The 17,171-nt window shown below is 45.4% G+C and overlaps 1 protein-coding gene across 4 annotated transcripts in view; it reads left to right on the forward strand.

Annotated features, from left to right (window-relative positions):
* The first annotated feature begins 794 nt into the window (after window positions 1-794).
* The window catches only part of LOC147608189 (Regulator of chromosome condensation (RCC1) family protein), an 86,232-nt gene continuing 69,855 nt past the window's right edge, over window positions 795-17,171 (forward strand). For all 4 annotated transcript variants that reach the window (XR_015264465.1, XR_015264466.1, XM_086789349.1 and 1 more), the window contains exon 1: window positions 795-1,476. Coding sequence is in view for 2 of the 4 variants with exons in the window: in XM_086789349.1 (XP_086645475.1) it covers window positions 1,251-1,476 (226 nt within the window). In the remaining 2 variants the exon portion in view is untranslated. The remainder of the gene's footprint in view (window positions 1,477-17,171) is intronic.

The raw sequence follows: 17,171 nt of genomic DNA on the forward strand, positions 1-17,171 counted from the left end.
CAGCCTATGTGACAACTACTTTGGAGTACTAGTGTTATAGCGTAGTTATAGCACCAGCTCATATAGTTGTGGCAAGCCCAACATAAAATTCCTTATCTAAAAATTGTATACATTGTGTGTATTCAAGCTGTGTATTCAAGCCCTATATATAAAATCCCTTATCTATGAATTTGGTAAAAATAAAATGAACCCTTTTTCTTTTTAAACTTACAACTTTTTTCAAAATCCTTTTAATAATACCCCTGTCTAAATATATTTTTGTAAATTTATCTCAAAAAAGAAATAAAGAAATTCATTCTTTCACATATTCTTAAAGTGAATCCCCGAGATTCTTCTCGCTCAAAGTGGTGGGAGAGGCAAACATCCCCCCGCCCACTCGATTGTAGGCCAAAATATCGGTTCTAGAGCTGTCAGATGTGTAAAGCCCCTGATTTGGCACTGAGAAAGAGAGAAGAGGAGGCAACCCAAGGGGTAGTAAGGATATTTTATATATATATATATATAAAAGAGCATAAATAAAAAAATTAAAGACATATATGTATAATAAATATATAATAATATGTGATAAATATAATAATTTAATATATATAATATAATATAATACATAAATATAAATATAGATAATAATATAAAATATATAATTAATAAATTAAAATGTAAAGTGATACTACTCGTAAAATTGTTTTTTCAATTCTAAAAAATCTGCTAATTCTAATGCATTTTAGAATCCTGTAAATTTTAGGGCACAACAGAATATATATATATATATATATATTCATACAAAGCGCGGGCCCAAAATACCAGAATCAACGACAATTAGGGTTCCAGACACGGGGCACCCGTTCGCGCAGGGGTGCCCATTCATACACACAGCGCAGATTCCATGGCAATCCAACCATAAGCATCTACCGCATTTTCAAAGCAATCAGAACAGTGTCTCTTGAGCGCCTTTCGAGTTTTCTGCAGATCACCGATACAGCAGCAGAAAGGGGCTCTACGGTTTGCTTTCAGAGGCCTTAATTCAAACAGGAGGCGAATTAGGGTTTCCTGTCAGATCTTGAATCTACACCCAGAGAGAACACTTCCCACTAACCACAAGATCAGGGTTTCCTTATTCTGCAGCAGATACGGGATCCAGGGTTTCACCAGGATTCGGGTTTCTTTTGCAGAAGGGGACCCAGGGTTTGCAACAGGATTAGGGTTTCTTTTGGAGCTTCACTTCGGCACAGTGCGAACTTTCTTTACCCGGAATGGCACCCCAAGGTCCTCGTGCCCCTGTCCTCAGCGCCCTCTATGTCTGGGGTTACAATCATAGCGGGCAGACAGCGGCCCTGCACGTGCGTAGGTGTCTTCGAGTGCCCAAACGTGTGGCTCCCCATCTCTTTGAGGACGTCGGCAACCTCCGCATGCTCGAAATCGCATGTGGTCTTCAGCACACTGCGGCAGTAGCATCAAATGGTTTTCTGTACACATGGGGTAAGCCTTCCTATGTTCTATCTTGATTGCATCGCGGCAAAATTATTGAATGCATGCTATAGTAATGCCACATTCGGATATATAAGCAGGTAATATGCATATAGATAATGCATATGAGCATCTAGAAAACATCAGCGCGAGCTTCCATTGCATGCATGATACTGGGATGGAAGAGCAGAAGCGGCTGAGTGTTGAGGGCTGAACTGTTTGCAGGAAACGATGGAGAAGTAAGGGTGGGGTGGGGTGGGGTGGTGGGGGGGCTCTTTTAGGGGCCTTACGGGATGCCTGATTGGCAATGGCTGAACTGGCTGGTCGGCCAGCCAACCTGGCTGCCCAAAACCCATGCTGACAGACCTCAGGCCGCTAATGCTGCTTGCTTGAAGAGCATGGCTGCCACTAGAGCAAGAAATCCTACAGCATATGCTGAAATCTGCTGAAGTAGGAAGCCCTGACCTGATCTGCATTAATTGTTATTGTCCACTCTGAATGTGGTGCTCTGGTTGGCTGGCTGCTCCAAAATCTGTAGAAGATGCTTAGAATGGGCGGAGGGGTTCTTTTTATAGATCGCCAAATGAAGGCCTACGTGTGTTTGTTGCAATAGTTCACATTTTTGCATTGATCGCAGTCACACTTGCATTAGTTTGGTGGGTAGCCAACTGTGGGTGTCCTACCTCAAACTCAGTGTGTAACACGAGTGCTTTGCTTAATGGAGATTAACGCAAAAATATAGATGGAACTGTAGATTAACACAAATCTCCCTATGCAGAAGCGTGAATGAAAGCATGGTGCATTCATGTTAGCAGGAGATCTAATCTAATGTCTTACTAACACGAATGAATATTTACCATGATTGGTGATAACATGATTTGTGAATGAAAGCATGATGCATTCATGTTAGCAATAGGCAGAATCTAATGTCTATTACTAACATGAATGAATATTTACAATGATTGGTGATGATGAGAACTTGATTGTAAGGTCTCCATAGATGAAGCCCAAGGATCAACCGACCTAGAACCGAAACCCTAACAAGATTAGATAGATCCAACATCGTACGCATCGCATGACCGCCATAAATTGTGGCTAGCGACTCACCACCTAATTGTAGAGTCCTCCAATATCACCCCCTAGTCCAATGTCTGATTTGCTGTGAGCTTGCTTGGTATCGATGGGTGGAGGGGTTCTTTTTATAGATCGCCAAATGAAGGCCTATGTGTGTTGCAATAGTTCACATTTCTACATTGATTGCATTCACACTTGCATTAGTTTGGTGGGTAGCCAACTTTGGGTGCCCTACCTCAAACTCAGTGTGTAACACGAGTGCTTTGCTTAATGGAGTTTAACGCAAAAATATAGATTGAATTGTAGATTAACGCAAATCTCCCTATGCAGAAGCGTGAATGAAAGCATGGTGCATTCATGTTAGTAATAGGCATTAGACCTAATCTAATGTCTATTACTAACACGAATGAATATTTACAATGATTGGTGATAACATGATTTGTGAATGAAAGCATGTTGCATTCATGTTAGCAATAGCCAGAATCTAATGTCTATTACTAACATGAATGAATATTTACAATGATAGGTGATGATGAGAACTTGATTGTAAGGTCTCCATAGATGAAGCCCAAGGATCAAGTGACCTAGAACCAAAACCCTAACGAGGTTAGATAGAACCAACATCATACGCATCGCATGACCGCGATAAATTGTGGCTAGCGACTCACCACCTAATTGTAGAGTCCTCCAATATCAGCCCCAAGTTCAATGTCTGATTTGCTGTGAGCCTGCTTGGTATCGATGGGCGGAGGGGTTCTTTTTATAGATTGCCAAATGAAGGCCTATGTGTGTTTGTTGCAATAATTCACATTTTTGCATTGATCGCATTCACACTTGCATTAATTTGGTGGGTAGCCAACTGTGGGTGCCCTACCTCAAACTCTGTGTGTAACATGAGTGCTTTGCTTAATGGAGATTAATGCAAAAATATAGATTAAATTGTAGATTAATGCGTGAATGAAAGCATGGTGCATTCATGTTAGTAATAGGCAGTAGACCTAACCTAACGTCTATTACTAACATGAATGAAGACCTTGATTGGGTCTTTGTCTGGTTTTGGTTCTGGCACTCACCATTGGCAGCTGCTGCCTTGGCTTCTCTGGGTTGGAAGGTCTTCGATTTTCCATTGTTATATTTTATCTTGGCACTTTGAGCAAGCAAAAGTGCTCAGTCAAAAGTCTGTGGCTCAAACATATGCACATCCCATTGGATTTGTGTGTCTAAACCGTAGAAGAATTGACCTCTCTTGTCCTGGTATGATTTTTGCAACTGTAAAGCCAAGTGAGTGACTTGATTGGCAAACTAGACGATTGGCTATGCATTCTGGCACAATCCCACATACTCATCCTCGAGCCGCTCAAGATAGTGAGGCATTAGAAACCGCTTCTTGAGGTTTGTGACAAACTGGTTCCATTCATAGGCAGCAACCCCAAAGTTGGAATTTGCCTCGACCCAATGTGTCCACCAAGAGATGGCTTCCCCTTCTATGTAGCAGCTAGCTAACACAACCTTTTCTATAGGCATCAATTTTTTGGAAGGTTCTTGAAGGGTATTTTTCCAGACAAGTGGCACATCAGCTCCTCCCTCCAAGATCACCTCCCCTTCTAGTAGGAGGTTCCCGGTGGTGTGTTTTGGGTTTCTTCTGTTGCTGTCCAGCCTAGTTGGGTCTACAAGAGGAGTATTACATAGGCCTAGGTAAGAGGCAGTAGACTTGAGTAGATGCTATTGATGCATGTTTGGATATGGGGATTCGCTTACACAGGCTTGTCTCCTTATGCATTCACGTGGACGTGAATTGAACACGAGGAGAGAAGTATTTTACCTCCTCGCAGGCCTATGGTTAGGCTAGGGATGTGTACTGTCACAAATAGCGGAGACTCGGAACAGAAAGACAAAACTCTTCAAATCTTCAAACAGAGCACACACATAGCAAGAAACCACAAGGACTATGAATAAACACCACAATGAGCCGGAGCCGGAATGGCTGGCCCCTCCTAGGTATTGCTTTATTGAGATAGAAGCTTTTTTTACAAAATAACCAAGATGCGGGTGTGAATAACACCAGATTTTTCCTTTAAAATACTTTAGCCAGCAACTCAACACCAAAAGCTGACGAAGAATCCCCAAAACAGTCCAAAAATAGGCCTCAAACCAGCCTTGGGATTTCACGCGCGTGAATCTTTACAGCCACGGTACAGCTCCTGTGCCAATTGTAGAGAGAGAGAGAGAGAGAGAGAGAGAGAGAGAGAGAGAGAGAGAGAGAGAGAGAGAGAGAGAGAGAGAGAGAGAGAGAGAGAGAAGGTATATTAACGTCTACGGAAGGCCAGATTGGCCTATGAGACAAATCTGTATTCAACAAGTCCCTGTCCTGTGTCACAAACGGGGGTGTGGTTATACAAAATTTAATACTGAAATCACAAGATTTATCATCCTTTGATCACTGCCATCTCCCACATACATAGCCATAACAATTGATTATACAATGTGGAAGTACTGAAAAGAAATGATATTGCACTAGGGATCAGAAGATGGGCTGGTCCCCTCCCCCTTGAAGGATATGTATTGTCTTAAGGGAGTAAGAATTTTACAAGTACATAAAACGGGTGGATTGGCCCAGCCATACACCACCGTCTCTTCCAAAATGATTGAATATGAAAACAACTTACAAACACTATACTTGCCTACAAGTAGCCCAGCTACAAGTTAGCAATATGGTGCCCAGCACCCTTCACTAAGATTGCCCAGCAATCCTGATTTCTGCAAATGTAGCTTAACTTCAATGAGATCAACCATCTAGTGGTTGAAAATCAGCCTTTGGAAAATGCCTAGCACTTCCCAAGGGTTCTCCCGCATGGAACTTGTAGCAACTGGAGACAAGATGATTCTTCCACAGCTTCAATCTTTAGAATTTGTCTTCTTTTTCTTCTTCTAACTTGAATAGAGACTTTCAATTCTGAAAATCAGAATTCAGCCAGATTCTAAGTGTTTTGGAGAGGTATAAACACTATGGTATGGTTGGAAAAAAACTATACAATAATTGTATTAGATAGAGCAATAAACAAAGGCCAAGAAGTACTCTTGAATGAGGCTGGAAATCGGAATTCTATTCAGCCTAGAAGGAGGCGCCTAGATGAAGAGGAGGAGTGGAGGTCATTGCTCATGAAAAGATGTGGTAGGGAGAGGTTTGTGCAAGACTTTTGGATCAAAGAATGGCTATTAGCAAAGTAGCAACTCGTGTAGCTAAAAGAGGAGGAAAAGTTTACTTTCTTTTGAGTTAACTAGCTTGCATGACTCTTTTGGAGAAAAGTGAGCTTGCATGCTTTACTTTTAAGAAAAGTAAGCTTGCATGGCACACTTTTAGATGCATGAAAAGATAAAGCATTGCATGATGCATGCATGTAGTTGGAAAAGCTTGCATATCGCATACATGGGGGTTTCTGGCCATGCATGTCGCATGCATGAGGATTTTTGGCCATGCATGTCGCATGTATGTGGGTTTCTAACCATGCATGGCATGTCGCATGCATGAGGGTTTTTGACCATGCATGTCACATGCGTGAAGGTTTCTCATCATGGAGAAGAAGTTTATCAACCATACTTAGCTAGACTGTCATGCATGCATGCATGGAGATATAAAATCCGCATAAGAGTGGATTGCCTTCAAAATGCCAATTATTCCTGTACAAATCCATCAATACAAGTTAATTGACGACAGGTTATGCAACATACTAACCCATGGGTGCAATCCAGGCATCCCGAGATCCATGAGCTTCTCATGCTATAAAATACAAGCATTGTCCAGGCAAACAAAACAATACACGCAAATAAAAATAAGCCATGCACACAAATGTATGCATTTAAACACATATTTTGGAAGAAACCCCATCTATTTATATGTACTTGATATTTACAAGGGCTATGGTATTGGGCTCTCCAAGATCCATCAAATATCCATGGCATTATGCATTGCATTTGGTTCTCCAAGATCCATCAAATGCTTAACATGCTTCTATGCAGCCAGGATCTTGTAGATACAACTAGCATACACATACATGGGAAGCTTAACCATAAACATTCCATGGCTACATGTAGTGTCCAACACCCATGTCCATGGATAATATAGAATTTACAGTATGAATCGCGAGAAATTAGGGAATAGTTACATTTCCCCCGGCTTCTAAACAGTTGTCCGCAATTGAAAAGCTATTAAGTAGTTGTTGAGGAGATCAGGATTTTGGTGGATCTTCTGTAATTGGTTGAGAAGGTGGAGTTTCAATATATGGTTTCAACAGGCTGATGTGGAAAGCATTATGTGTCTTCCAATGAGTGGGCAAAGCCAACCGAAAAGCCACATCATTAATCTTTTTAATAACTTAAAATGGACCATAATACTTGTTGGCAAGTTTGAGAGCCTCGCCTTCTTGTCGTGGCCTCTTGCGGAGACGCGCCTTTTCAAACTTGAGAAGAACCCAATCCTACTCTTTGATGTCCATATGACGTCGATGCCGATCGGCAGCTTTCTTGTGCTTTGCTTGAGAGCGTTGTGTGGTTGCGTGAACTTGTGCAAGTACCAAAATTATCAAACAATGCCCTCCAAAAATGACTGGTAAACTTGGCATCTCGGTCTGACACTATGGTCCTAGGAATCCCGCCAATCGGGTACCAATGCCGAATGAATAGCTGGGCAACATCCTCGGCGGTCACATTGGCCCTGCAAGGAATAAGCATAACAAATTTGCTGAACCTATCAACAATAGTTAAACACTGTGTATTACGCTTACTCGGACTGGGAGGCAGATTTGTGACAAAGTCTATCGAAATGTCCAGGAAAGGACCCTCAGGAATTGGCAAAGGTTGTAACAACCCTATCTTCTTTCCACGAGGAGCTTTCACCTTTTGACAAATGTCACAGCGTTGTACATAGGTAAACACATCACGCCTCATCTTTGGCCAATAGTATTGCCGTTCTAATTTCTCCAGAGTCGAATTCATGCCCCTAGGGCCTATGACCACCTGTAATGGCGTCGTGGGCATCATGGAGAAGAGCTGCCCGGAATGATTTCATGACACATAGTCGGCCTTTGTAGAAAAGCCAACCATCGCGTATCAGAAAATGGCATGGTCTTGTGGCATCCAATGCCTGTTCCCACTGTGTACCGAATTCCTCGGAATCCGCGTACGTGTGCTTCATGTCTTCTAGTCCTGTACCAACAAGGTCAAGTCTAGTGGTCTGAATCGCAGATACTTGTCTCTTCTTGCTCAAAGCATCGGTCACTGGGTTGGTCTTTCCTAGAAGGTACTCAATCATACCACCGAACTGCTGGAATATCTGACTCCAGCGGTGTTGTCGATCACTCCACTGTGCACTTGGCATCGTCTGAATCCAGCGCAATGCCTGATGGTCAGTGCGAACCTCGAAGTCACGGCCATACAGGAAATGTTTCCAATGTTTCAAGGTCTGTATAACTGCTAGGAGTTCACGATCATAGACTGAGTAGTTCTTCTCGGTGGGCAGTAACTTACGAGACATGTAAGCTACTGGATGACCATTCTGTTGCAATACACCTCCAATTGCGATGTTACTCGCATCGGTGATCACTTGAAATGGTTCGTCCCACGAAGCAAGGGCTAAACAAGGCGCTTTTGACAAAGCCACCTTGAGGTTCTGGAATGCCTCCAACGCTCGTGGAGTCATTCGAATCTTTTGCCGTCTGGTTTTCACTCCCTTTAGCAGATCGGTGAGATCTGCCGAGAGATCAGAAAACTTGTCAATGTGGGTGGAATATGCCTGGCATATATCCACAAATGATCTAATGTCATAAGCGGTCTGAGGTACTTCCCAGTTAACAATCTCGGCCACTTTAGCCGGATCAAGTTGAATGCCTTCAGCACTAATTATATATCCCAAGTAATGTACCTGGAACAGATAAAATTCTGACTTCTTTTCATTGACATAGAGCTCGTTGCTTTCCAGCAACTTAAGGACTTTCTCCACATCAATGTCATGCTGCTCAACTGTAGCTGAAAATATGAGTATGTCGTCCAGAAATATGAACACACACTCTCCAATCAACTCCCGGAAAATACGCATCATCATGCGGTTAAATGTAGCTGGGGCGTTCATCAAACCAAATGGCATGACCACAAATTCATAGTGGGCCCGTTCTGTACGGAAGGCTGTCTTGGGGATGTCCCCCTCCACAATCCGTACCTGGTGGTACCCACTCTTTAAATCCAATTTGGAGAACACCTTAGCTCCATTCAGCCTCTTGAGAATATAGTCAATTCGAGGCATCGGGAATCTGCTCTTGATAGTCAGCTTGTTGAGTGCACGATAATCGACACACAACCGAGAAGACCCATCTTTCTTCTTGACAAACAAGATCGGTGCTGCAAAAGGCGACACGCTGGGGCGGATGAAGCCAGCTTGCAACAATTCTTGGAGTTGGCGGTCCAACTCCGATTCCATTGCCTTAGAAAGGCGATATGGAAACTTGCTCGGGGGTTCCGAGCCTGGGAGGAGGTCAATCTTGTGATCCTCCGGTCTGGACGGGGGAAGCTGGGGAGGGAGACTGTCCCGAAGAAAAATCTTCTGGAACTTTTCATGGAGAACCGAGTACTTCTCGGAAGCACTGGCCACCGTCTGGGCTGTCTGGATGTAAATCATCGCACACTGTGCGCCTTTCCTGACTGCTCGCTTAGCCTGCAAGTGGCTTATGAGCGGAAAGTTTGGAATACCTGGCTCACACTTAATGGTCACCGGGGTGTTTGACACATTTCGATCGATTTGGAACGTGTGCTTGTCCCACTTGACATCAGGAAGAAACTTGTGAAACCACTGAATACCCAAAATTATGTCTGCTCCTACAAGAGGGGCAACCATAAAGTCACGCACAAACTCTATGCCCTGAATCACTAACTTAGCACCTAGAGCTTCATACTTGACGCTCGTTGTCATTCCTGTGCTAAAACCCTCAACTTGTTTGTCCACCGGAGTCAGCTCGAAACGGGCACGCCTAGCGGCCTGTTCCGTGATCACATCCTCCGTGCTGCTGCTGTCAAACAAGACAACAACTCTCTGGCCACCTATGTAGCCAAAGGACTTGAGCAATTCGTTGCGCTCATACTCCTGGTCATGGGCGCCCTTCTGCTTATCTTCGAGCTCCCGTCTAATAATTGCTCCAACTGAAGCACCGGGGGTTGAAGAACTAGGGGTAGCCGTTGGGGTCTGTGTGGGAGCTGTGCTCACCACGGAAGCTGTGGAGGCGGCGGCGGCGGCGGCCTTTGGAGGCTTCTTCGGACAATCCCGAGAAGTATGTCCTTTTGTGTGACAAAAGAAACATCTACCCTCCTTCCTGTACTGAGGAAGCTCCTCAGCACTCAACTTGCCACCTGTCTTGCCTGCCTCCGATTTCTGGTCTGGAGTAAGCTTAGACGCATTGTTCGAGTTCTTGGAGCCAGAGGCTCCCGGGCTCTGTCCTGGGGAAGACCCCGTCTGGTTCTGGCTTTTGCCCCCCGAGGCGTTAGCCTTGGGAGAAGCCGGCTGGGAAGTCTTGGGCTTGCTACCATTGTGTTTCATTTCTGCACTCTGCGCAAGCGAGAGTGCGTCCTCAAAGGTGGCTGGCCTAAACATACGCACCTCCCATTGGATTTGCGTGTCCAGGCCATACAAAAACTGCCCTTTCTTGTCCGTATCAGATAAGCCTAATTGCAGACACAAGGTCGAAATTTTATTGGCAAACTGAAGGAGTGGTTGCGCGTTCTGACGCGCTCCCCTGAACTCGTCTTCGAGTCGCTCAAGGTAGTGGGGCGGTAGAAACCGCTGCTTAAGGTCACGGACGAACTCGTCCCACACATAAGCTGCCATACCTGCTCTGGTGTGGGCATGAGCCCACTGAGTCCACCAAGGAATGGCCTCACCTTCCAAGTACCAACTAGCTAAGATCACTTTGTCAGTATCTGTTTTCCTAACTGCGGCAAAGTAAGCTTCAAATTGATGCAACCATGAATAAAGTGTTGTGGGATCGAGTTTACCATTATACTTACTGAAATTCATTTTCTCGGGAAAATGATTCGAGGGCGCCGCCGATGTCAATCTGGCGTCCAAAGCTCTGAGGTAACGCTTGTGTTCCACGCGTCGCATGGCGTCGTCTTCTCGTCGAATCTCCAATGCACGCATCTGCATCTCAAGCAAGGAGCTTGGTTGCGGCTGTGACTCAGCGAGAGGGTGAGGATCTGGTATCTGGGATACGGAAGGTGAGGGAGGAGGAGATGGAAAACGCGATGCTGGAGAGCGAGAACGCTCCTCCAGAGCCAAGATCCGCGCCTTCTGCTCATCCAACTTGGCTGTCTGGTGTGCGATTGCTCGCATCATCTGCTGGAACATGTCTGTGACACTCAAGCCGGGTGCCCTAGTTGGGCTACCTGGTGCACTCTGGTCCCATGGTTCTGGTTCTCTCTCGTCGCCGAAACTCGCCATAGCGGGAAAATGCAATTCCTTTCCGGAACGCAATCTGACCATCCACTATCTGTGTGGGAGACTTCCGGAGGCTTTCGGAGGCTAAAAACCGACCGTCCTTCGAGGGACAGGAGTCACTCCGAAAGGGGTAGTCCACCGGCGTCTAAAAACCAACCACACGAGCGAAAAAATTTTCTGGTTTTCTTTGCTGAATCTTTGTCCTTGAAGTAGGCTCTGATACCACTGTAATATGCGGAAGCTTCGGAGAAGGATCGGTACTTCAAAACTCAGAAATCAGCACTCTTTTCGCGACGGAATTAACGCACAAACTGAAAGGAGATGTGCAGAAAATAGAGAGAGAAGGGGGAGATGGAGAGGACACAGTATTGGGTCCCAATTACCCTCTGTAGGGCCCCCACCACGGATGGTGTATTTGCTTTATTAGAATGATGTAAATCTGAAAACAAATACAGAAAGTTGACCTTTTCTTGGCTGGAAAACCTGCCCTTGACCTTCAGTCCTTCACCCCTTTGCGTTAGCAACCTCTTGGCTGTCCTGGCCCTTGTTTGCTTGATGCACTTGGTGAATTATGAGATGATCTCATTGATTCTTGGCTGGAGTATTTATACTCCTCCTTTCATCCAGTCGGCCAGCTTCATAAAGCTCCACGACTAGGTCTTATTCAATAAAATGCTTTCACACTATATAAAATGCTGGCCATTCTGCGCATGCCTTCTGGGACAGCACCAGGCTGCTGGGCACTCTACGCATGGGTGTGGGACTGCCCCCTACACCTGGCCGACCTGATGGGTAGGGTTTCTAACCGTGTCGGCTGCCTGTCCAGCAGCATTAAAGCTGCTGGGTAGGGTTTCTAACCCTGTCGGCTGCCTGTCCAGCAGCATTAAAGCTGGCCGACAGCCCTTCCAGCCCATGCCATGGCTGGTGGGCACAGCTTGGACCCTCCTGGCCCCTTGGGGGTGGTTCTACACCTCCCCCATGCCCACACTAAGGGTGCAACTCTTCGCACTGGGGTAGCCCTATGGGCTGGCCCCATCTCTACATGCAAACCTACATGCCTACAGAGGTCTGGCATCCAGTTGCAAACCAGATACACAGAACATCTGACATCATTCCAGAGGGAGACTCACAGCGCGGACTGGCACTGCTTCATGTGCAGGAATTGCACACCTGACCTTGGACGACTGAGATGGATCCCTGGCTGACTCGTCCCGGACTGGGCTCACATGGGACCAGTTCACCATCCCAGGTCCTGCACCTTCTGTACAGAAATGTCTACGTGGCATCCAAGTGCGGGATGCACGTGACATTGATAGTCTTTTTTACGGAAATAAATGAGCTTGCTTATTAAAGCGATCAATAATAGTCCAAATAGCATTATTACCATAAGCAGATCGAGGAAGATTTGTGATAAAATCCATTGCTATGCTATCCCAAGGTGCTTAAGGAATAGGCAGAGGCTGAAGTAAACCAAGCAACTTATGCCTGCCATACGTAACTTTCTGGCATACCACCCCCACACGAACATATTTTTCTATATCAGCCCGCATAGAAGGCCAATAGAAATATCTTTCCAAAGCTTGAGTAGTGGGCAAAATACCTCTATGACGTGCATAGGGAGGTGCATGTGCTTCATCCATGACCTTTTGACGAAGCTGCTTGACTACACAAATGGCTTGATGGTGATACAAATAATCATCCTTGACGGAGAAAGGATGGATTGATTTTGCAGCCTGTAAATCAGCCCATATCTCTTTGAAATCTTCATCAGTACTATACATTTGAGGCATAGATGAAAGGTCCTCATGATAGACAGTGGTGATAGCATTCACCTTGGGCCTACGAGATAATGCATCAGCTACTGAATTATTCTTTCTAGAAGTGTGAAGAATCTGAAAATGAAACATGGAAAGAAAATTAGCCCATCGCATCTGCTTCTCTGAGAGTTTTCTCTGTGTGAGAAAGTGCTGGAGACTCTGTTGATCTGTTTTGACCATAAATTCAGCACCTAAGAGATAGTGCTTCCATATGGTTAAAGCATGAATCACAACCATTAATTCTTTCTCATAGATGGTACTATGCGTCTTTGCATCTTGCAATCTTTGACTTTTAAAAGCCACAGCATGGCCTTCTTGATTTAACACTGCTCCTATGCAATCACCACTTGCATCACATTCCACAACAAAAGGCTTAAATCTGGCACAATAAGAACTAGTCGTCGACTAATGGCATCTTTTAGCTTCTAGAAAGCTATCTTTTGTCTAATACCCCAAATAAAAGCAATCTTCTTCTTTGTAAGATCATGCAATGGACCAGCCAAAAGAGCAAAATGCTTAATGAACCCGATAATATGAACATAAAACTTCTGACTTCATGCACAGAAGTCAAGTTAGGCCAATCAACAATAGCTTGAATCTTGGCAGGTTCCATGTGTACACCGTCCTTGGAAACAATATGGAAGATAATGAATTTCGGCCAAGATAATGAATTTTAGCCAAGAAAAATTCACTCTTTTTGGGATTGATATAAAGTCTATGCTTGGGGAGCTCTTAAAAAACAATAGCCAAATGGTGCTTGTGTTCCTCCTCGGATTTGGAAAAAACTAGCACATCATCGAAGAAAACTCTTGTAAACATTCTGTGATTTTTGAAAATACGATCCATCATGCGATTAAAAGTAGCAGGAGCATTAGTTAGATTTAAAGGCATCACTAAATACTCATACAATCCAAATGTAGTCCTGAAGGCTGTCTTATGTACATCTTGAGGAGCTACTCTTATTTGGTGGTAACCACTTTTCAAATCAATGCGGCTGAAAACAGATGTCCCTTGGAGTTTCAATTCTCGGTATTGGAAACCGATTCTTGATGGTTATCTTATTCAAGGCCCTGTAGTCAATGTACATTCTATATGAACCATCTTTCTTTTGTACTAGCAAAATGGGTGAACAATAAGGTGATGAGCTGGGTTGTACCAAATCCTTCTCAAGAAGATCATTGACTTGTGTCATGATTTCTTCTTGTTGGCTTGCACTCACCCTATAAGGGGGCTGATTTGGAGGTGAGCTCCCAGGAATCAAATCAATGTGATGATCCTCTGGACGCTACGGGGGAAGTTGCCTAGGCAAAGCATCTGCAAAACAATCTTTATAATGATATAAAAAATCTGCCCTAGACTTATCTAGATGTGACATGCTTTTATCTTTAGACCTAATTTGCTCTTTGACAAAAACCAAGTACAAACAAATAGACTTCTTTATTTGCTTTTTAATGGCAATATTGTTAGAAGTCATCTCCTGTCTATACATATACACCAGGGCCTCTTTTGTGGGTGTGTCTGCCCTTATTAGGTGTTCTCATTTTTCCCCACTCTCCGTATTTTTCCCCATACTTTTCCCATTTTTCCATGGCTTTGGGGGCAGTCATGGGCTGGCAGGCGCATCTCCTCTGGCCGACTGTACACGTCTTCATTTCTGAACTGGCCGACTGGTCTATGAGGGCCGGTTGTGGAGATTTGTCCATTGTCGGCTACCTCTGGAGCAGGCCGACTGCTACCTGGGGTCCATATAAAATGGACCCCCACAACCCATGCCATTGTATCACTGATTCGGGATTCCTGTGTATATACAGAGTTCATACCTAGCCACACTCTTGTCTTCGTTTTTCTCCTCCTGCTCCCAGTTCAGTTTGTTGCAGGCTGGCGCTTGTCTTCTACGTGGGCCTTTGTTCAGCGTGGAGTCCTGCACGTGTTTGCTCTCAGTTGCGTGTCTCATATTCCGCTGTGCATTCCGACATGGTATCAGAGCACAAGGCTGCTTGAAGATCCTGGAGACGTGGAGAGCTTGCGGGATTGTTGAAGCCCTTGAAGATCCGGGAGACTTGGAGATTCGGGAGTGTTCGTGATTGGTGCTGATCGAAAGCATCGGTGGACCGTGCGGGACGTGGAGAAGCGAGGAGTAAGCAGTTCAAGCCTCATCTTCATTGTGTTTCCCACCCACCCTCCCTTCAGAAGACTAAGTTCACCCCCCCCCCCCCCCCCGCCGGAGGATCAGGACTGTTCGTGTTTTTTAGTGCTGTTTGGGGACCCTTGTGGGTCGTTCGGGACGTGGCGAAGCAGGGAGCAGAAAGTGCAGCTTCGTCTTCAGGTTTTGTTCCCACCCACCCTCCCCATTCACATGATTAAAGTTCACCCTCCGCAATGGCAGATCTGTTAGAGATGGCCGAGAGGCATGTGAAGATCCCTACACTCCCCACGTTCCCGGTGGACCGTCAGTTAGACGGGAATAACTACGGCATATGGAAGGTTATGATGGAATCTGTTCTCGAGTCTTACGACCTCGCTGATTTCATCGTTGTTGGGGTTCCACGGCCGGAAGTAGAGGAAGGGGAGGTACCGTCGATCCGAAAGGACTAGGAGGCACAGGCACAGATGTGGGATCGTGTCAACGCCAGGGTCCGTTCGTTTATCTTCCTCAACTACATACCGCAGGTAATCAATCATGTAAAGCATATGACGCTGGCCAAAGGTATATGGCAGCATTTGGCTTCTCTTTACAACAGGGTATCGCCCATGAAGAGGATTTCCTTGGAAGTACAGATGCGGGTTATGAGCCCTGCAAAGTCGTTGACGATGCGGGAGCATATTAACAAGCTGCAGGCTCTTTAGCAAGAAGTTCTTCAGGCTGGGAAGGAGATATCGTTAGAGGACATGGCCATAACGTTGTTGTCGCATTTGCCCTGTCAGTACTCAGCATTGTACTCGTCTTTGATTACCAGTGGCAGGCTCAGCACCATCATGTGGGAGGAGCTTGTGCCCATGGTCTTGGACCAGGAGGAACGATTCACGAACCCTCCTCAGGGTGGAGGTTCGGAGGCCTTAATTGACCAATGGTTGAAAGGTCGTAACACGGGCAAAGGGAAGGCTTCATCGGAGAAGTCTTCTGAGAAGAAGTCCGTCGTCGCTGACCGCGAGAAACTAAAGGCAGAGAGGACCTGTAATGATTGTGGCGAGAAAGGCCACTATTGGAGGTAGTGTCCCAAGCGGAAGACCGAGAAGGGTGAAGATTCCTCAGTAGCAATCATGAAGACTCCGGCTTTTGTGCACCTGGAGGTGATGGACACCGATGTTTCATTTTCTTCAGGCAGGGAGGAGGTTGGAGGATTCTCCGCAACGGATACTCGGGAGTGGATTCTAGACAGTGGTGCTTCCAGGCACATGACTCCTTCCCGTTCAGATTTACAGGATCTCTGCAAGTATTCTGGTCACATTCTTACTGGCGATACATCCACTATCCCAGTTCATAGTGAGGGCAGGTTGGAGATAGTTCCCAATGGCAGAGGGGGGAAGCATTCCTCCCATGTGTTGTATGTTCTGTCACTTGGTTTTCATCTATTGTCAGTGCATTAGGTTTGCAAGACTGGCGTACGGGTGGAGTTTGATGAGCATTTTGTTGCTCTCCGAGACAAAGCAACAGGCCAGGTGGTTTGGGAAGGCGGAGTGGAGAATGGAGTTTACAAGCTTTCAGCACTCTCTCTCCCAGGTCCTCAGGTATGTGATGAGTGGCAGTCTGGTAATGGCCACTTAAGTGTGGATACGCTGCAAGTGCAGGCTTTCCGGGACCAGATGGTGGATAGCTTGCGAGTTGATGGCAGCAGTTGGCAGGAACTTTCCAGTATTGATGTTGGTGGTTCTTGTGTGCGTCAGTCAGAGGAAACTGAACAGGTAACTTATGCTATAATGTCTCGCAGTATTCGGGACAAAGAAACTCATGTAGATGAGGATGTTCTTTCCACGGGGACCTCTCGGAAAGCCAGGCAGGTGGCAGTTGATTACTTGCAGAAGGAGGTGCATACTCCAGGCTTTGTGGTTCCGGATTCAGAGGGGGTGGTTGATAGGTTTCAGAAGGCCTTGCGTGGTCTTCAACAGGTTTCTAGGACTTGGCTTTGCACCGTAACAGGTGTTGATCCTTGTGAGTAGCGTGATGCCTCTTTTGCTGTCCACCCTTGGACAGCTCTTGATTTGCCCTTTGTTTAGCTTTCTACGAGCTAAACTCTTGCTTTCTGGGGGTGCCTTTTGAATGCAAACTTTCGGCAATAATTGCCGACTCCATCATGTGTTGTAAAGTACTATTAGGATAGAGTTTTAGGCTCATCCTAATA

This window comes from Cibotium barometz, chromosome 53, assembly GCF_041138505.1.
Source record: "Cibotium barometz isolate CiBa-2024 chromosome 53, ASM4113850v1, whole genome shotgun sequence".
In the NCBI taxonomy this organism is placed as follows: domain Eukaryota; kingdom Viridiplantae; phylum Streptophyta; class Polypodiopsida; order Cyatheales; family Cibotiaceae; genus Cibotium; species Cibotium barometz.